Source organism: Culex pipiens, chromosome 1 (genome assembly GCF_016801865.2).
Source record: "Culex pipiens pallens isolate TS chromosome 1, TS_CPP_V2, whole genome shotgun sequence".
Classification (NCBI taxonomy): Eukaryota; Metazoa; Arthropoda; class Insecta; order Diptera; family Culicidae; genus Culex; species Culex pipiens.
Genome location: NC_068937.1, coordinates 59,871,413 through 59,893,519, shown reverse-complemented (window position 1 = coordinate 59,893,519; position 22,107 = coordinate 59,871,413). Strand labels below are relative to the sequence as shown.

The 22,107-nt window shown below is 26.8% G+C and overlaps 1 protein-coding gene, 1 long non-coding RNA gene and 1 pseudogene across 3 annotated transcripts; all 3 read left to right on the top strand.

Annotated features, from left to right (window-relative positions):
• Positions 1–5,873: 5,873 nt before the first annotated feature.
• LOC120429697 (uncharacterized) lies at positions 5,874–8,506 on the top strand. 2 transcript variants are annotated; one of them, XR_005607468.2, is made up of 4 exons: positions 5,874–6,102; positions 6,562–6,745; positions 7,467–7,672; positions 7,733–8,506. It is a non-coding gene; the product is annotated as an uncharacterized LOC120429697 (long non-coding RNA). The 2 variants fall into 2 exon arrangements; XR_005607467.2 differs by having other exon boundaries at positions 5,877–6,102; positions 6,582–6,745.
• Positions 8,507–19,077: 10,571 nt separating this feature from the next.
• On the top strand, positions 19,078–19,731 carry LOC120429698 (26S proteasome regulatory subunit 6A-B-like; annotated as a pseudogene).
• A 9-nt stretch (positions 19,732–19,740) lies between these two features.
• LOC128092509 (uncharacterized) lies at positions 19,741–21,271 on the top strand. Its single transcript, XM_052706410.1, is given in 1 exon segment — positions 19,741–21,271. A coding segment is annotated over 1 exon segment (1,212 nt). The 3' UTR covers positions 20,953–21,271.
• Positions 21,272–22,107: the final 836 nt, after the last annotated feature.

Below are 22,107 nucleotides of genomic sequence, written 5' to 3'. Positions count from 1 at the left end.
TCGAAAAGATCGGAAAATTTCACAAATGTTTCATATTTCAACATTGTAAATCGGACCATTAGTTGCTGAGATATCGACATTAGACAATGGTGGGTTGTTTGGGTGAGACTTAGAAAACATCAATTTTCCTGTGTTTTAACTTTTGAACAAAGTTCAAAAAGCAAAATATAGAAAATTTTCTCAGCTTTTCAAAAATATTTTTTTCAAAAGTGGGCAAACATGGGCACTAATTTTAAAAAATGAACAAATTTCAAAAGAGTTGCCTAAAAATGGCTATAACTTGTAAACGGTGCACTTTATAAAAAAATCACTAAAATAATTTTTGATAGGAAATTCGATTTTACATCGATAAATAAAGTTGGAAAATTTTTGCGACGAATATCTAAATTTTTTGAAAAAAATCTGTATTGAAGTTTATTTTGTAATTTTTTTTAATATTAATTTTCGGATGAAAAAATAAACAGAAAGTTTTGAAAATTTATAATTTAGATCATTTGAAACATTTTCATAAAATAATTCAATGATTTTACCATGAAGCAAATAAAGTTCTAAAGGAAAGTTTAAAATTTTCTGTATTTTACGTAGTTTTGGTAAAATTTTGTAGTATTCAGGAAGAATCACACTCAGAATGATTCTGAAATTTATACTTTAGATCATTTGAAAAATTTTCATGAAATAATTCAATGATTTTACCATGCAGCAAATAAAGTTCTAAAGGAAAGCATAAATTTTTTTGTATTTTACGTAGTTTTGGTAAAATTTTGTAGTATTCAGGAAGAATCACACTCAGAATGATTCTGAAATTTATACTTTAGATCATTTGAAAAATTTTCATGAAATAATTCAATGATTTTACCATGAAGCAAATAAAGTTCTAAAGGAAAGTATAAAATTTTCTGTATTTTACGAAGTTTTGGTAAAATTTTGTAGTATTCAGGAAGAACCACACTCAGAATGATTCTGAAATTTATAATTTAGATCACTTGAAAAATTTTCATGAAATAAATCAATGACTTTACCATGCAACAAATAAAGTTCTAAAGGAAAGCATAAAAGTTTCTGTATTTTACGTAGTTTTGGTAAAATTTTGTAGTATTCAGGAAGAAACACACTCAGAATGATTCGGAAACTTATAATTTAGACCATTTGAAAAATTTTCTTGAAATAATTCAATGATTTTACCATGAAGCAAATAAAGTTCTAAAGGAAAGTTTAAAATTTTCTGTATTTTACGTAGTTTTGGTAAAATTTTGTAGTATTCAGGAAGAATCACACTCAGAATGATTCTGAAATTTATAATTTAGATCATTTGAAAAATTTTCATGAAATAAATCAATGACTTTACCATGCAGCAAATAAAGTTCTAAAGGAAAGTATAAAATTTTCTGTATTTTACGTAGTTTTGGTAAAATTTTGTAGTATTCAGGAGGAAACACACTCAGAATGATTCGGAAACTTATAATTTAGATCATTTGAAACATTTTCATGAAATAAATCAATGATTTTACCATGCAGCAAATAAAGTTCTAAAGGAAAGCATAAAATTTTCTGTATTTTACGTAGTTTTGGTAAAATTTTGTAGTATTCAGGAAGAAACACACCCAGAATGATTTTGAAACATATAATTTAGATGACTTGAAAAATTTCATAAAAAAATCAATGAAATCAATGATTTTACCATAAAGTTCTTGTCATAAAATGAGGCATTTTTATTTTTTCTGTAGTTTTACGTAGTTTTGTGAATTTTTTTGAGAAAATATTGGAAATTTGAGAAGCTCATCATAATCCTGAGATCATAACGGAAATTTTTATATATAATTTTATGGGTTTTGCTAACATTTTAGCAAAGTTATTGTATTTTTGCAGCGTAGCAAAAATGTTCCCGCTTGAGTCGCTTTTCGGAAATACACGCGGAAAAAAAGTTGCTCCGACTAATTTAGTCGTAGTAATTAGAGGATTGATCAAATCGAGATCTGCAAAGTTCTAGGCTCATCTGGAGATCCGTACAAATCTCTGGAAAAAGGAATCATCCAGATTGGTTGAGTTTTGGCTGAGAACCAGCGAGGTGAAGTTAGCGTTCCAACTTTTTTTCCGCCTTGGACGGAGGAGTGTTAAAATGCATCGTATGCATTTGGAAAAAGGAAAGGACCATGCAGGTTGGTCAAATTTCGCTGACGTTACAGTAAGACTGTAAGTGTTCTGTGGGAAATTGGAACTCATCTGTGAATTCGTAATCCATTTTAGCCATCGAGGGAACTCCACGAAGGATCAAGCCCCGACAGCATGCTCGTGTGCCACAGCCAATCCAAAGTATTCATCTGCGAAAATTGCAGAAAAAACTAGAATTTTCCTGGTGCCAAAGATTTATTAAAATTCGCAGATATTATTTATGGGAAATGACTTTGTGGAACAAATATTTCCTTGGTTGTAGGCAATTCAAAGCTTGATGAGCTTGTTAAAACTGTCAAAACAATAAAATGTAGAAAAAATCTGGGTTTACTATGATGAAAAAAATCTACGCTGGCTCTGTAACGCCCAAAACATAACGCTTGTGCTCCCGCATAAAAATGTTTGATGATTTGCACTGTTAAAACCATCCAATTACAATACATATTATAATATTTATGGGAAGTTTATTGTTGACTTTTTCGAACTTTACTGGAATGGCGATGAAGCTACTATACAATTCATGAATACAGCAAATATTATGGTTTTTGTATTGGAAATCTCATAATGCATTTTTTCCAATTTTTGTTACAGTAAGTTTCATTGTAATGTTATAGTTGCGTAGTGTGAACTTTTTTTTTTAATAATTTGAATCATGTAATAAAAGTATTTAAAAACGAGTTATATTTTAAATACAAAACTTCACAAACGATTTTGTGAAAAACTCAAATCAAACCAAATCAAATTATTTTTAAAACTTAAGCATTAAAACATTAAAATACTTAAATTTTTACATATTAAACTGTTCCACAAAAAAAATATTAAAATATTAAAATATTAAAATATTAAAATATTAAAATATTAAAATATTAAAATATTAAAATATTAAAGTATTAAAATATTAAAGTATTAAAATATTAAAATATTAAAATATTAAAATATTAAAATATTAAAATATTAAAATATTAAAATATAAAAATATTAAAATATTAAAATATTAAAATATTAAAATATTAAAATATTAAAATATTAAAATATTAAAATATTAAAATATTAAAATATTAAAATATTAAAATATTAAAATATTAAAATATTAAAATATTAAAATATTAAAATATTAAAATATTAAAATATTAAAATATTAAAATATTAAAATATTAAAATATTAAAATATTAAAATATTAAAATATTAAAATATTAAAATATTAAAATATTAAAATATTAAAATATTAAAATATTAAAATATTAAAATATTAAAATATTAAAATATTAAAATTTTAAAATTTTAAAATTTTAAAATATTAAAATATTAAAATATTAAAATATTAAAATATTAAAATATTAAAATATTAAAATATTAAAATATTAAAATATTAAAATATTAAAATATTAAAATATTAAAATATTAAAATATTAAAATATTAAAATATTAAAATATTAAAATATTAAAATATTAAAATATTAAAATATTAAAATATTAAAATATTAAAATATTAAAATATTAAAATATTAAAATATTAAAATATTAAAATATTAAAATATTAAAATATTAAAATATTAAAATATTAAAATATTAAAATATTAAAATATTAAAATATTAAAATATTAAAATATTAAAATATTAAAATATTAAAATATTAAAATATTAAAATATTAAAATATTAAAATATTAAAATATTAAAATATTAAAATATTAAAATATTAAAATATTAAAATATAAAAATATAAAAATATTAAAATATTAAAATATTAAAATATTAAAATATTAAAATATTAAAATATTAAAATATTAAAATATTAAAATATTAAAATATTAAAATATTAAAATATTAAAATATTAAAATATTAAAATATTAAAATATTAAAATATTAAAATATTAAAATATTAAAATATTAAAATATTAAAATATTAAAATATTAAAATATTAAAATATTAAAATATTAAAATATTAAAATATGAAAATATTAAAATATTAAAATATTAAAATATTAAAATATTAAAATATTAAAATATTAAAATATTAAAATATTAAAATATTAAAATATTAAAATATTAAAATATTAAAATTTTAAAATATTAAAATATTAAAATATTAAAATATTAAAATATTAAAATATTAAAATATTAAAATATTAAAATATTAAAATATCAAAATATTAAAATATTAAAATATTAAAATATTAAAATATTAAAATATTAAAATATTAAAATATTAAAATATTAAAATATTAAAATATTAAAATATTAAAATATTAAAATATTAAAATATTAAAATATTAAAATATTAAAATATTAAAATATTAAAATATCAAAATATTAAAATATTAAAATATTAAAATATTAAAATATTAAAATATTAAAATATTAAAATATTAAAATTTTAAAATATTAAAATATTAAAATATTAAAATATTAAAATATTAAAATATTAAAAAATTAAAATTTTAAAATATTAAAATATTAGAATATTAAAATATTAAAATATTAAAATATTAAAATATTAAAATATTAAAATATTAAAATATTAAAATATTAAAATATTAAAATATTAAAATATTAAAATATTAAAATATTAAAATATTAAAATATTAAAATATTAAAATATTAAAATATTAAAATATTAAAATATTAAAATATTAAAATATTAAAATATTAAAATGGTGTCGCAGAACTCGAATTTAATGTTATTTAAAATAAAGAAAAAGAAAAAAACGAAAAAAAATCTTCTGATAATCGGAACTTTGGATAATCCAGACTTCGGATAATCGAGACATCGGATAATCGAGTCTGGATAGTAGAAAGCGGATTTGCTAATTCGAATGGAACTGAATTCGAATGAGCAAATCCAAATTCGCTAATTGGAACAACCGACAGCTGTCAAAAGCTTGAAACCACGTGTTCGGAAATTGTCGAACAATGGTGTTGAAACGTCAACATCAGTTTGATAACTGACATTGACGGTTGAGTGCTTTTTAATTAGAATTCGTTCGAATTAGCGAGCATTCCAATTAGCGGACAATTCAAGTTAAAAATCCGTAAATTAAAAAATATTAAACATAAAACATTTAAACATTTAAACATTTAAACATTTAAACATTTAAACATTTAAACATTTAAACATTTAAACATTTAAACATTTAAACATTTAAACATTTAAACATTTAAACATTTAAACATTTAAACATTTAAACATTTAAACATTTAAACATTTAAACATTTAAACATTTAAACATTTAAACATTTAAACATTTAAACATTTAAACATTTAAACATTTAAACATTTAAACATTTAAACATTTAAACATTTAAACATTTAAACATTTAAACATTTAAACATTTAAACATTTAAACATTTAAACATTTAAACATTTAAACATTTAAACATTTAAACATTTAAACATTTAAACATTTAAACATTTAAACATTTAAACATTTAAACATTTAAACATTTAAACATTTAAACATTTAAACATTTAAACATTTAATCATTTAAACATTTAAACATTTAAACATTTAAACATTTAAACATTTAAACATTTAAACATTTAAACATTTAAACATTTAAACATTTAAACATTTAAACATTTAAACATTTAAACATTTAAACATTTAAACATTTAAACATTTAAACATTTAAACATTTAAACATTTAAACATTTAAACATTTAAACATTTAAACATTTAAACATTTAAACATTTCAACATTTTTACTCAAAATTAAAAAAACACAAGGAACAAGGATCACAAAACGAATGCACCATGATTCTGAATCTATGTGCAGCCGACGCTCATGAAACGAACGCACCATGATTAAAGCGAGCTGTCATTTTTTTTTTCACTCGCGCGTGCTTGCAGCATGTTCTTTCGTTGTGTTCGATTCGTTTTTCCGCGTGTGATCGGGGATTTTCTACATCCGGCGACTTCGAAGACTTAAGGTAAGTATTTGGATGGTGGAGAAGTTGGATGCGGCCGTGTACGGTTGTTCAGGCCGCTCGCACCTCCGTGGCAGATTCCATCGTTGTTGTCGGTTGAAGATAATTTGTGCGTGTGTGTGTGCGTTTGCGGATCGGTTTGGAAAAAGTTGCCAGCCGCGTTCGATGTATTTCCTGTATTTCCAATGCATCAAGTGATTTGTTGACATTTTTCGGCAGCCTTCTCAAACTTCAAACCATACAAATTTGTTGCCGGGTCTTTTCCGGAAAAAGATCCGCCAGCAACTGGTACTGGTTTGACTTTTGCGGAGGGTGCCAAATATTTTGGTCATGTCACTGCTTGCAAAAAAAACAAGACCGTTCGCACGTCCGGGATTATTCGTAGATTCCTGCGTCGTCGTATCCTTCCCCGAAGCAGCATCAATTTTCCAGTTTGAGAAAAATACATAAACAAACTTTTAGTGTTTTTTTCTCTCTAACAGGGACTTCTTTCACCGGGTGGAGCTGTTCGGACGGTCCACTCCTGCTGCGGCATTCCCGGCACCCATCATGGCCACTTTAAGGCTTGCAAAGTGTCGAACGGTTGGACAAACCTTCCGAGAGACAAATCCGGCTAAGAGATGTTCAAAATTTTTAGCAACTTAGGGTGAGTTTTAACGGTAATGGATTTTTTGCTTTGGAAATTTACTGTTATTCGGAATCCAACTACGCAGCTATTTCCGGGCGGCGCGCTGTTCGCCTAAACATACGAGTTGCATTGTTAATTTGATTTGGTTAACCGCGGTGGAATTTTTTGAAATAATTCGAACTGTCTAAAATCCACCAAAGCATCTACCGGTGGATATTTTTCTACCACAGTTTTTTGGGTGATCAATGCGATATATGCTTTGGTGGATTTTTGACAGTTCGAATTATTACAAGAAAATCCACCGCGGTTAACCAAAATCAAATTAACAATACAACTACGGATTCAATTTATTTTCGTTTGTACACAGAACGCGACTCGCGAAACCCTCCAAAGATGAGGCACATAGGGGTAAAATTGTACATTTAACTTTTGGAAAATTAAAAAAAAACCGCTCTAGTTCAACAGTATTTGTTGGGAGAAGGCTTTGTATATACTTTCCAACTAATTTGCATGCTAAGATTAATCTAATATTAACTAAATTGATTACTTTTAGCCTTTAAAAAAGTTGAATAAACCATTTCACCCCAATGTTCCCAATTTTTCGCGTCTCGCGATTCGAGCCTTTTGTGTTGCTACCATCTAGTTTTGTCCCGGGATATATATGTGTTTTTGCTTAGTTTTTTTAGGTGAATTATCTTTAATTGATTGATTTTCTCTCCTGATTTTCTGGCTGCTACAGAACCGGCACCGGCTGTGGGAATTCCAGATCGCTGTCGGCGTTCCGTTCCTGGTGTTTGTTAGGGATGTGCAGACGCACTGGACTCAAACTGCCGGCAGTGCAATGAGGGTTAGGCGATACCATAGCGCAACGACGTGCAACAAGTGAAATCTCTCGCTGAAGAAGCACTTCGAACCGGCCGTACTTCTGGAGACAAATAGCTATACGTAAGTTGTGTCGGATGGAGAAAGTGTAGATTGTTTTTAATTGAGTGTTTATAATTTTAGAATTGAGGACATCACCGAATTGACCCGATGTTTCCAGACGACAGGAACGACAAACACAAACTGCTGGGCAGTTAGGAATCTACGGATGGAGTGCAATGTCCCGAGGACCCGAGGAGGAACGTGTACCGATTACATCGATCGGTGTAATCGATGGCGAGATTGAACCGGAATCACTAAAGAAAACGACGCGGAAAGAAAGAGCAAAATTAAGTGAAATTAAAGAGTAATTAAAAAAAAACTCACTAAATACTATCAAAAGAAGTGTATTTAGGATTCCTTTTACTGTGTGTAAATAGTTTTAGCAGCATCATTTAGTGAGAAATAAAAAATAAACAGTATAAAAAACCATAAAACCTACTGTAGTGATTATTTATTTCATTGTACGAATATAGTTTAAACAGTACTATTTAGTATGGAAAATACTATGAAGAACTGTAAATTGACTATGGAATCCATGGTAATGCTTGCTGTATTTATTATAAATGTATGATGTTTCCTATTGTCAGGGCGAGTTTTTGGATGAAAAATGCAACATTAGATTAACAGTAAAATGCGTCGTATTTGGAAAAAAAATGTATGGAAAAATTTCGAAATTTTTATGGTACCGGTGCATAACAACCCCCCTTTTTTATGGTAAAATCCCAAAATACGACGCAAATTATCTTAAAAAACGATGCTGTCTACTGTTAAAACACTGTCAAAATGACAATATATTTTATCGTTTTGTAACGTTAAAATTTACTGTAAGTTCATCAGAAATCTTTATGCGGGACTGCTATGATTCCAAAGGGTAAACTCGTAACGGAGCCACACATTTCAATGACTTTTCATCGGACTGTGCTCTCTGGGTTACTCTGTGGTCAGAACCTGTAAGAACTAAAAACCTACTATAAATGCTATAGTAGAACACAATTGATGGCGGCCACATTTTTTTCGATAAGTTTGTATAATCCAAATAATTTGTCAACTTACATGAAGTAAAATTACTATACACCATACTATTTTGAATTAAAAATTTCTATAAGTCCAAATAGTTCAAACAATATTTCAACAGTATGGAGTACAATTACAGTTTGTTATATAATCCAACTATATGTTAAACGATTGGTACAAAAATTTCAACTTTTATCAAGTAAATTGATCACAGTCGATTCCTCTGGATGATAGAGAACCTTCAACACCCCCACTTCTCCTCAGATTATCAGAAAACTCCCCAAAAGAAGAAAAATGTTACGAGGGCTCATGAAATTGACTTTCACTATTCCAGAAAAAGTTGGCATGCTGTTCTTACCATACACCAAAAATATGTGTACTACATGGTGGACTATTACTGTTCACTATAAAATGAGTCAATTGTTTGGACTAGGGGAAATATACCCATTCTAATCACTCTAAGCATTTCGACCCATTCTCATCACTTTTGCAGTTTTCCGCTATTAAATCAACATTTTTAGTTACATAACAATGGAGAGTTGCTTGCTCACTTTTATTTGAGCTATTTGTTACTTTGGAACAGTCAAAAACACTTTATGAAAGCTATAATTCATAATCAAAGTGCTGATAGGCCGATAATAGAAATAGGCTGAAAAAGGGTATAGTTCCCCTACTTGGACTTATCGAAAAATACTTGCCCCCGAGCTTGCTCCCTTCTAACACAACATGTCACCAAAACCACTGAAAAACCACCAACAGATATAGATCAATCGGATAAGGCGGCAGCAGTTCGGCAGCAACGTAAATAACACGCAAAACGGACACTAGGTATAAATTCCTAATTTTTAGTATTTTTTGAACTTATGTTCTAGCTTGTCAAATTATACCTAAAAATTAGTATTTTTTTCTTCCTAAAATTTAGGATTTTAGGATGCGATTCACGTTTTGACAAGTCAAAACAAAATAATTTCGTGGCTGTGAGTTGGTGTTCCGCAGTGCTGCTGAAAACTTAGGAACTTTGGCAAGGTAAGTTTTGTGCAGGAAGAAAAGTGGTTCTCCGGTTCTGCACGGAGAACGGAACCCGGAGCATCCTTGTTAGAGGAAGTGTGGCTCGCGTGCTTGTGGAAGAGGAGGAGGAGGAGGACGGAACCTTCAACTCCCGGCGGAATTAAAAAAGCCGCCTCTTCCCTCTCGTGCTCTGGAGGACGGATCTCGGGACGGATATTTGCGGAAGAGCTGGAAAGGGGAAGTATAAACGGACCCCACCCGTGGGGATTGTGCGACCGTGGCGATTGTGTGAATGAAAAATTGTATCGAGTTTGAGTTTAACGAACCAATTTTTATCTTTTTGTGATTTGGTTGGACGTTGCGGGTGTGTGTATGTATGCGTTTATGAAAGTGCGTTTGTGAAAGTGTTCGTGTGTGTGTTCGTGTGTGTGTTCGTGTGTGTGTGTGTGTGTGTGTGTGTGTGTGTGTGTGTGCGCGCGCTCGTGTGTGTATGAGAGACTGAAAGTGAGTGGGTGGGGGTAGACGAAGAGAAAGAGAGAAAGAAAGAGAAAGTGGGAGAGAGAAGAGGAGAGGGAGAGAAAAAGTGGGAGAGAAGAGGGAGTGAAAGAGAGCGAAAATGGGAAAGGGAGAGAGAAAGTAGAAAAGGGAGAGAAAGGGGGAGTTTGTGAGAGGAGGCTGGAGGGGAAGAGCGAAAGAAAATGTGGGAGAGAGATAGGGTGAGGGTAGAGGAAGAGAGAGATAGGAAGTAAGGGAGAGAGAAAGTGGGAGTGAGAGGGGCAAAGATGAAGAAAGAGAGAGATAAGAGATATAGTTGGAGAGAGAGTAGGAGATGGAGAGATAGTAGGAGAGGGAGAGGTAGTAGGAGAGGAAGAGATGGTAGGAGAGGGAGAGAGATAGTAGGAGAGGGAGAGAGAGTAGGAGAGGTAAAGAGAAAGTGGGAAAGAGAGAGGTGAGAAAATATGGGAAAGAAAGAAAGGGAGAGAGGGTAGGAGAGAAAGAGAAAAAGTTGAATTGAGAGGAAGGGAAGAGAGAGGTAGCAGGGAACAGGAAGAGCGAGAAAATAGAAAGAGAGGGGAGAGAGAGAAAATTTAAAAAATCTCTAATTCCAAACATTATAAAAATCCAAAAAATCTTATATTCTACAATTCCAAATATTTAAAGATTAAAATGTTGAAGTTGTAAAAATATTAAAATATTAAAATAATAAAAGATATTTAATATAAATAAATATTGAAAAATTAAAGAACTAACATATGATATAATATTATACAAAATAAGAATGTTAAAATATTCAAATCATTAAATATTTATTTTAGGTAAGTACATTTATGCTTGTTGTGTTTTATGTAAATAAAAATATTAATATCATTTAAAATTTTGTTTTTCTTCTGCCTGCATAGCTCTTAGAAAATACCTAATTTAAAAATTGAAATATTGAAATATCAAAATATTAAAATATTAAAATATTAAAATATTAAAATATTAAAATATTAAAATATTAAAATATTAAAATATTAAAATATTAAAATATTAAAATATTAAAATATTAAAATATTAAAATATTAAAATATTAAAATATTAAAATATTAAAATATTAAAATATTAAAATATTAAAATATTAAAATATTAAAATATTAAAATATTAAAATATTAAAATATTAAAATATTAAAATATTAAAATATTAAAATATTAAAATATTAAAATATTAAAAAATATTAAAATATTAAAATATTAAAATATTAAAATATTAAAATATTAAAATATTAAAGTATTAAAATATTAAAATATTAAAATAATAAAATATTAAAATATTAAAATATTAAAATATTAAAATATTAAAATATTAAAATATTAAAATATTAAAATATTAAAATATTAAAATATTAAAATATTAAAATATTAAAATATTAAAATATTAAAATATTAAAATATTAAAATATTAAAATATTAAAATATTAAAATATTAACATATTAACATATTAAAAAATTAAAATATTAAAATATTAAAATATTAAAATATTAAAATATTAAAATATTAAAATATTAAAATATTAAAATATTAAAATATTAAAATATTAAAATATTAAAATATTAAAATATTAAAATATTAAAATATTAAAATATTAAAATATTAAAATATTAAAACATTAAAATATTAAAATATTAAAATATTAAAATATTAAAATATTAAAATATTCAAATATTTAAATATTTAAATATTTAAATATTTAAATATTTAAATATTTAAATATTTAAATATTAAAATATTAAAATATTAAAATATTAAAATATTAAAATATTAAAATATTAAAATATTAAAATATTAAAATATTAAAATATTAAAATATTAAAAATATTAAATATTTAAATATTTAAATATTTAAATATTTAAATATTAAAATATTAAAATATTAAAATATTAAAATATTAAAATATTAAAATTTTAAAATATTAAAATATTAAAATATTAAAATATTAAAATATTAAAATATTAAAATATTAAAATATTAAAATATTAAAATATTAAAATATTAAAATATTAAAATATTAAAATATTAAAATATTAAAATATTAAAATATTAAAATATTAAAATATTAAAATATTAAAGTATTAAAATATTAAAGTATTAAAATATTAAAGTATTAAAATATTAAAATATTTAATTAAAATATTAAAATATTAATATATTAAAATATTAAAATATTAAAAAATTAAAATATTAAAATATTAAAATATTAAAATATTAAAATATTAAAATATTAAAATATTAAAATATTAAAATATTAAAATATTAAAATATTAAAATATTAAAATATTAAAATATTAAAATATTAAAATATTAAAATATTAAAATATTAAAATATTAAAATATTAAAATATTAAAATATTAAAATATTAAAATATTAAAATATTAAAATATTAAAATATTAAAATATTAAAATATTAAAATATTAAAATATTAAAATATTAAAATATTAAAATATTAAAATATTAAAATATTAAAATATTAAAATATTAAAATATTAAAATATTAAAATATTAAAATATTAAAATATTAAAATATTAAAATATTAAAATATTAAAATATTAAAATATTAAAATATTAAAATATTAAAATATTAAAATATTAAAATATTAACATATTAAAATATTAAAATATTAAAATATTAAAATATTAAAATATTAAAATATTAAAATATTAAAATATTAAAATATTAAAATATTAAAATATTAAAATATTAAAATATTAAAATATTAAAATATTAAAATATTAAAATATTAAAACATTAAAATATTAAAATATTAAAATATTAAAATATTAAAATATTAAAATATTTAAATATTTAAATATTAAAATATTAAAATATTAAAATATTAAAATATTAAAATATTAAAATAATAAAATATTAAAATATTAAAATATTAAAATATTAAGATATTAAAATATTAAAATATTTAAATATTTAAATATTTAAATATTTAAATATTTAAATATTTAAATATTAAAATATTAAAATATTAAAATATTAAAATATTAAAATATTAAAATATTAAAATATTAAAATATTAAAATATTAAAATATTAAAATATTAAAATATTAAAATATTAAAATATTTAAATATTAAAATATTAAAATATTAAAATATTAAAATATTAAAATATTAAAATATTAAAATATTAAAATATTAAAATATTAAAATATTAAAATATTAAAATATTAAAATATTAAAATATTAAAATATTAAAATATTAAAATATTAAAATATTAAAATATTAAAATATTAAAATATTAAAATATTAAAATATTAAAAAATTAAAATATTTAAATATTAAAATAATAAAATATTAAAATATTTAAATATTAAAATATTAAAATATTAAAATATTAAAATATTAAAATATTAAAATATTAAAATATTAAAATATTAAAATATTAAAATATTAAAATATTAAAATATTAAAATATTAAAATATTAAAATATTAAAATATTAAAATATTAAAATATTAAAATATTAAAATATTAAAATATTAAAATATTAAAATATTAAAATATTAAAATATTATAATATTAAAATATTAAAATATTAAAGTATTAAAATATTAAAATATTAAAATATTAAAATATTAAAATATTAAAATATTAAAATATTAAAATATTAAAATATTAAAATATTAAAATATTAAAATATTAAAAAATTAAAATATTAAAATATTAAAATATTAAAATATTAAAATATTAAAATATTAAAATATTAAAATATTAAAATATTAAAATATTAAAATATTAAAATATTAAAATATTAAAATATTAAAATATTAAAATATTAAAATATTAAAATATTAAAATATTAAAATATTAAAATATTAAAATATTAACATATTAAAATATTAAAATATTAAAATATTAAAATATTAAAATATTAAAATATTAAAATATTAAAATATTAAAATATTAAAATATTAAAATATTAAAATATTAAAATATTAAAATATTAAAACATTAAAATATTAAAATATTAAAATATTAAAATATTAAAATATTAAAATATTAAAATATTAAAATATTAAAATATTAAAATATTTAAATATTTAAATATTTAAATATTTAAATATTTAAATATTAAAATATTAAAATATTAAAATATTAAAATATTAAAATATTAAAATATTAAAATATTAAAATATTTAAATATTAAAATATTTAAATATTAAATATTTAAATATTTAAATATTTAAATATTAAAATATTAAAATATTAAAATATTAAAATATTAAAATATTAAAATATTAAAATATTAAAATATTAAAATATTAAAATATTAAAATATTAAAATATTAAAATATTAAAATATTAAAATATTAAAATATTAAAATATTAAAATATTAAAATATTAAAATATTAAAATATTAAAATATTAAAATATTAAAATATTAAAATATTAAAATATCAAAATATTAAAATATCAAAATATTAAAATATTAAAATATTAAAATATTAAAATATTCAAGTATTAAAATATTAAAGTATTAAAATATTAAAGTATTAAAATATTAAAATATTTAATTAAAATATTAAAATATTAATATATTAAAATATTAAAATATTAAAATATTAAAATATTAAAATATTAAAATATTAAAATATTAAAATATTAAAATATTAAAATATTAAAATATTAAAATATTAAAATATTAAAATATTAAAATATTAAAATATTAAAATATTAAAATATTAAAATATTAAAATATTAAAATATTAAAATATTAAAATATTAAAATATTAAAATATTAAAATATTAAAATATTAAAATATTAAAATATTAAAATATTAAAATATTAAAATATTAAAATATTAAAATATTAAAATATTAAAATATTAAAATATTAAAATATTAAAATATTAAAATATTAAAATATTAAAATATTAAAATATTAAAATATTTAAATATTAAAATATTAAAATATTAAAAAATTAAAATATTTAAATATTAAAATATTAAAATATTTAAATATTAAAATACTAAAATATTTAACTATTAAAAAATTAAAACATAAAAAAACTAAAATATATATAAAAAAGATAAATTTATTATTGCGGGCGTTAATAATTAGAGTTCACGCGCGGTGATACGACCGCAAGATAATGGTCGCATGACAGCCGCATGACAACCGCAGAACAAATTTTTGGCTGTTGTCAAAGGTTGCCTTGAGTTTTCAGCTGACTTTTTGGAAAATATTCAAAACAAACCAAGCTGACAGCCAAATCAACGCAGAATTTCAGTTCAACTTGCTGATTTTTACACTGCGGTTGTTTGGCGGCAATAATCTTCTGTCACTCACAGCGATGGAGAAACGTGATTTTATCTCGCAATAAGCAATAATATTTAAAATATAGATACATTGCAAAAATAAAATATAATTTAAATTTCAATATTTATTTTTAGGTGAGAACATTTATGAAATAGTTGTGTTTGATATAAATAAAAAGATTAATATCATATAAACCATTGTTTTCTTCTGCCTGCATATCTCTTGGATAATACCTAATTTGATCTTTGATTATTCTTAAGTATAAGTAATTTTCGATCCCTCACGTTTCTAGAAAATACCTCAAATTTAGGTATTTATGCCTAAAAATTTGGAATAATCATGGTCCGCCATCTTTGATTATACCTGATTATCAATAATTTTGGATCCCTCACTTTTCCAGAAAATACCTCAAATTTAGGTTTTTATACCTAAAAATTTGGAATAATCATGGTCCGCCATCTTTGATTATACCTGAATATCAGTAATTTTGGATTCCTCATTTTTTCTGAAAATACCTCAAATTTAGGTATTTATTCCTAAAAATTAGGAATAATAATGGTCTGCCATCTTGGATTATACCTGAATATCAGTAATTTTGGATCCCTCACTTTTCCGGAAAATACCTCAAATTTATGTATTTATACCTAGAAATAAGAAATAATCATGGTCCGCCATCTTGGATTATACCTGAATGTCAGTAATTTTGGATCCCTGACTTTTCCAGAAAATACCTCAAATTTAGGTATTTATACCTAGAAATAAGGAATAATCATGGTCCGCCATCTTGGATTATACCTAAATATCAGTAATTTTGGATCCCTCACTTTTCCAGAAAATACCTCAAATTTAGGTATATATACCTAGAAATAAGGAATAATCATGGTCCGCCATCTTGGATTATACCTAAATATTAGTAATTTTGGATCCCTCACTTTTTCTGAAAATATCTCAAATTTAGGTATTTATACCTAGAAATAAGGAATAATCATGGTCCGCCATCTTGGATTATACCTAAATATCAGTAATTTTGGATCCCTCACTTTTCCAGAAAATACCTCAAATTTAGGTATATATACCTAGAAATAAGAAATAATCATGGTCCGCCATCTTGGATTATACCTGAATGTCAGTAATTTTGGATCCCTGACTTTTCCAGAAAATACCTCAAATTTAGGTATTTATACCTAGAAATAAGGAATAATAATGGTCCACCATCTTGGATTATACCTAAATATTAGTAATTTTGGATTCCTGACTTTTTCTGAAAATACCTCAAATTTTGGTATTTATTCCTAAAAATTAGGAATAATAATGGTCCGCCATCTTGGATTATACCTGAATATCAGTTATTTTGGTTCCCTCACTTTTCCAGAAAATACTTAAAATTCAGGTATTTTGGTTCTACAATTATACCTAAAATATAGGAATTCTCGTACTAAAACGCTATTAGTAATTTTATTACTAATAGCCGATTAGTAATAAAATACCTTATTGCAGTCAGGTTCGATTATACCTAAAAATTAGGAATTTATACCTAATGTCCGTTTTGCGTGAACATCACATATAATGGCGGTAAACATTCACCAACTATCGATAGAACTTAAAAATCAAATTTGATTATATCCGAAGTAGTTATCACAACAATTGTAGGGTTCATTTTTGCGGTCTTTTTTAAAGTGTCGGCAAAGTAGTGTCGGTAAAGTAGTTTTTCAGAAACTATATAGGGAATAGTCAATTTTTTGGGCAATGACTATTTGACGTAAAATCCAAGTTTATAAAAATATTTACATATGTATGAAAACCTCATATAGTTTTCTGCCTAACAACTAATTTCTCATATAGTAAAATCGACCAAAACTATTTTGGGAATGGAATTAATGGTTTGATATATCGTACATATATAGTTGGGTTACAATTTAATGAATAGTAGAGACCATTTGATAAATAGTTGAGTAACTATTTGTCATAAAGTAGTTATATAGTTCATGACTATGCGGGCCGGCATTGTTTTCTTCCAGCTAAAACGACCGTTTTTTGGCACCACCGCTCGCGGTCTCGCGACATCATGGCCCAGACCGGATATTTCACCGGAGTCCTCCGCCGTCGAAGAGAGTTCGCGGGCTTTGGTCAAGACGTGGACAAGAAGCGTTTAAGGTCGAGGAACGTAAGCGGAACCACGAAGACGAAGAGAGAGGAGCTCAAGCCTGAGGTGGATCCGGAAGATGAAAAGGCAGGTAGGAGCAACAGGCAGTGGAAACCTGACGAAAGCAGTCGCCGGGAAGCCAGCTCCGCGACAATCATCCTCCGTTCCGTCCCACTTGACGCTTCCGGCTCGGCCTCAACGCTCGGTGCGTCGGGTCTCTCGGGCCGTCGTGACGAAACAACCCAGCTCGAGAGCGACCAAGCTCCACCATCAACCACCAACCCCACCAAAACACCCACGCGAGGAGATGCTTCCAACGCACGACGACCGTGACAGATCTGATCAAAACGCGTTCCGGCCTACCTTCGGTCAGCAGCCCCGACAAATTAGGCGAACTAGAAGATACCAAAAGAAGTTCCAGCTGTCGTGATTGTGATATTATTTCAAGCATTATTTAGGATTTAAATTTAACGCGTTAAATAAAAAACTTTATTAGTAGCATCATAAAAGTTTGAAATAAAAATGAAAGAAAATTAAAGCAGAATATTGACATAAGTAATACCAAATAAAAATAAAATGCAATACAGTTAAAAACCAAAAGACAAATATAACAAAACATATGTATTTTGCATAAACATGTTATATGTGGGTACATATTGAAATCTGTGAGCATTGCATATACCGTTCATGTGCCGTGCACATACATTGTAAATGCATTAGCATATTTCTAACTCGTATCCATGTATATGCTGTGCACATACAGTTTATATGCCAGGCTTACACCGTTTATGCGCAAAAGCATTCTGCAAAAATCTATATGCAAAACTAATAGCAACAATCATGATATTAATTTCAGTGTAAAGCTTTATCTATTTTTTTGTTTTTCGTACTTATTGAACTTTTTATGGCAGAGGACAACATAATCTAAAACAAATATTTGCAACGATTTCCATTTGCAATTCAGGCTTATCGAGCTTGTTGTTAGGCCATCTGGCTATTATAAAATCGTAAAATTTGGTACAATGTCACCCCTTGGCTCAAAGTCACCCCATTTTAAGTTATTTTTGTGCAATCTAGTTTTCCTGACTTAAAATTTCTTGATGTAGGACTTTTTTTTAATATTAAGGTATAAACTTGTAAATAATATACTTAAGTCACTTAACATCGGCTTAATCCGGCTAAGTCAGTGCTGTAAATCGTTTTTATATCATTCTGCTACATGTTAGTACAATTTAAAACCATGACCAGTAATGTTTTGGAGTTAAAACATTGGAACTTTGATCTTTTCCTACGCATTTTACATGCGATTTCCCCTTTTTTTTTTTGAAATTAAATATGTCTTTATTGAACATTCTTATAATAATTACATTTCTTTTACATGATAAGTGGTATGGCCACGAGGTGGTCACTCCAAATATATTGCATTTATTTCATAAGTTAATCCGTATGTGCATCCATATTTACGTGCATACACCATTCCTCTATGAATTTTATTTCAGTGTTCACAGCTGTCATCGCAAACGCGCGCACTGTTTACAAACAACAAAAAAATCAATCTGTCTCTATTACATTTTCCGGCCGGGCGATTCGCTGACGCTCTATTATCATCCGGAAATTTCATGGGCCAGCAGCTTCGTCGTAGTAAATCCGGATTTTCCATTGTTTTGTGTTGAATTTAGTGCGTGTTCTGGAATCAGTAATGCACCAGCTATCAAGATGGTGGTAACCCAGGAGGACAAGTCGATCGAGCTGCTGGACGTGGACCCTCAGGAGACGGAGGACGACAAGACGGTGGTGGTGCTGGACTCCAAGCGGAAGGGCAAGCGCACCGTAATCAAGACTTTGAAACGGCAGACGTACTTTTTGCCCGTGTTTGGCCTGGTTGATCCAGAGAAACTCAAGCCGGGCGATTTGGTGGGCGTAAACAAGGACTCGTACCTCATCCTGGAGACACTTCTGGCCGACCGAGCAGTATTCGGACATTGGCGGGTTAGACAGGCAAATCCAGAAATTGATTGAGGCCGACGGCACAAGGACAAGTTCAAGAACCTGAGAATTCATCCACCGAAGTCAACCTACCTGAAGCTGGCCGGCCAGTAGCTGGTGCAGATGTTCATCGGAGACGGTGCCAAGCTCGTCTGGGACGCGTCCTACTGGCCAAGGAAAAGTCGCCGGTGGTTTAATTTCTTTTTATTTGTGAAATCAGTTTTATTTGTATTGATGATGAAAAAAAACGATATTGACCGCCCCTCCTCTCCCTTCTCCCCCCATGCGACAACTCGTTGGGTTGCGAACAGGTGCGCGTACTTTTTCAACTTGCTACTCGGCCCCACGATGAACGTAAAGATCCGTTCCTGCTTCAACCACTTTGTTATCTCTCGATCCCCACCAAACTGCTCGGAGTCACGATCAGAACCCGCTTCACAAGCGGCTGCCCGTAAGGTCCCTGATTCTTCAAGGTGTAGATCAACGCCAACGTCTGCAACGTCTTCCCCAGTCCCATCTCGTCGGCCAAAATCGCTCCAAACTGTTCCGAGTCTTCGCGTTTCATTCCAAAAACGCATTCGTACAGAAAGCTCACCTCTTCCCGCTGGTGAGGCCGCAAATGCTTAGCCCGCAGTACGGAACGCAACCCTTCATTATACTTCCACTGATCGAACGAAGGCTCCCGCATCATCAACGGAACAAAGTCCTCCGCAATCGTTTCCTCCCCACCGTCCCAACCTGCTCGACACCACAATCGGACTCCCGGCGCACATCGACTCCGCCGGCGGCCTTAACCCTCCTCTCGCCTCGAATCGAACTTTCTTCACCGGCACATCATTCTCCTTGGCCACCTCCCCACCAATCCGCTCCACCAGTTCAACCTCCTTGCTCAACCGCGAACCCTCCTCCAGCTCCTCCCCCTTCACCAACCCGGAGCACCCAATCACCTTGCCATCCTCGTCGCCCAACGTGACGCTCTTCCCGCCCACGATGATCAACGTTCCGTCGCCCTCCCACGTGTTGTGCTTTTTTGTCGTTATTTTGCCCCAGCACACTTGCATCGTCGTTGGTTCTGCGGGGGTGTGCAACGCTGCCGGCTTTCTGACTGCGACGCCTCGGGCTTCCAACACGCGGGCATGGTTTTCCGAGCTGGTGAGCAGCTCCAGCATGCCCGGGTCCGGTTGGGCTTGCGGTAACGGCTGCGGTCGGATTGTGAGGATGGTGGAAGTTCGGCCGGTAGGGACCGCTTCATCGACGGTCCTGCCGTCATCACCCGCATTTGCTTCTTTAGTAGAAGTGCTGTCGTTTTTGGTCCCGCTGTCCCAATCTTCGTAGGGCACCGGAAATCCTGAAGGTGAAAAAATATACCTCAAGCTGGATTGGAGCGGTGACAGTTTGTAAATCTCGATTAAATTTTCAAAAGGCCCTATCTGCATAGGAAACCCATGAGGGATAGGTTGTTTTGAAAATTTAATCTAGAAATGAAGGAAACAAACAAGTGACAGTTCTGAACTGTCACTATCCACACTGAACAAAATTTTATTCCGAATATCGTGCAGATAAATAATATTTACGCTTGTATTTACGATATTTACGAAATATTTACGGAAGTAAATCCAATGCGCTACGGATCAACCATGTGCCCAACCCCGTGGGTATGGCCTAGTGCTCTTCATCTTTGTTGTATTTTTCGTTTTATTATTAACTGATCACATTTATTTATTTGCTTCAAATTGTTTTACATTATTGCATTGAATTGAATACATTTGGGTAAAAAAGAAAAAAAATCACTTTAACAGCTAATCCTAACCTAAAACTAAAAAAAATAAATCCATTGAAATATTCAAAATCATTAGAACGAGTAAACTACGAACTGTATTTTAAGATGAATGCTCCAAGAGTTCTTACTTGTTCCTGACGAGTTTTGCAACCACGCAGTGTTGTTGTCATCTCGATGAAAATGTTCAAAAGTTCTTGTGCCTTCACCCGTTGATGTTGGTTGGTTTTCCCTCGGTTGCTGACTGAAGCCTGGAGGTGTTGTATTCTCTGCAACTCTTTGCCGCTGATTCAACGGCAATGGCTGCAGATTTGGAACCACTCGAACAGATCCTGCTCCTGGTGACGCCAAAGCAGGAAAATCCACGTCCGTGTAAGTTGGTGGTGTTTTTGTTGGAGATAACCGAGTAGGCCGATGCTAACGAAGTAGAAGGACTTCAAGTCAAACCTAAAATTATATCATTACCTGAATAAACTCCAAACCCTACAGACGTGTTTTAATCCACACTCTTCAATAACCAAGTGGTTATGGGCCCAGAGTAGGAAGTTTGGAAGATTCTAGAAGTTAAAAAATTTCTCAAGAAGTTTCAAGAAGTTTTGCTGGTCAAGATGGTTCTACCGAACGTTTCCGGAAGCGGCGACGGCGTGCAGACGAATCCCCCAGGCTCCAGTTCAAGTCTAGCCGGGTTACCACCGATTCAACGGCTGATTGGA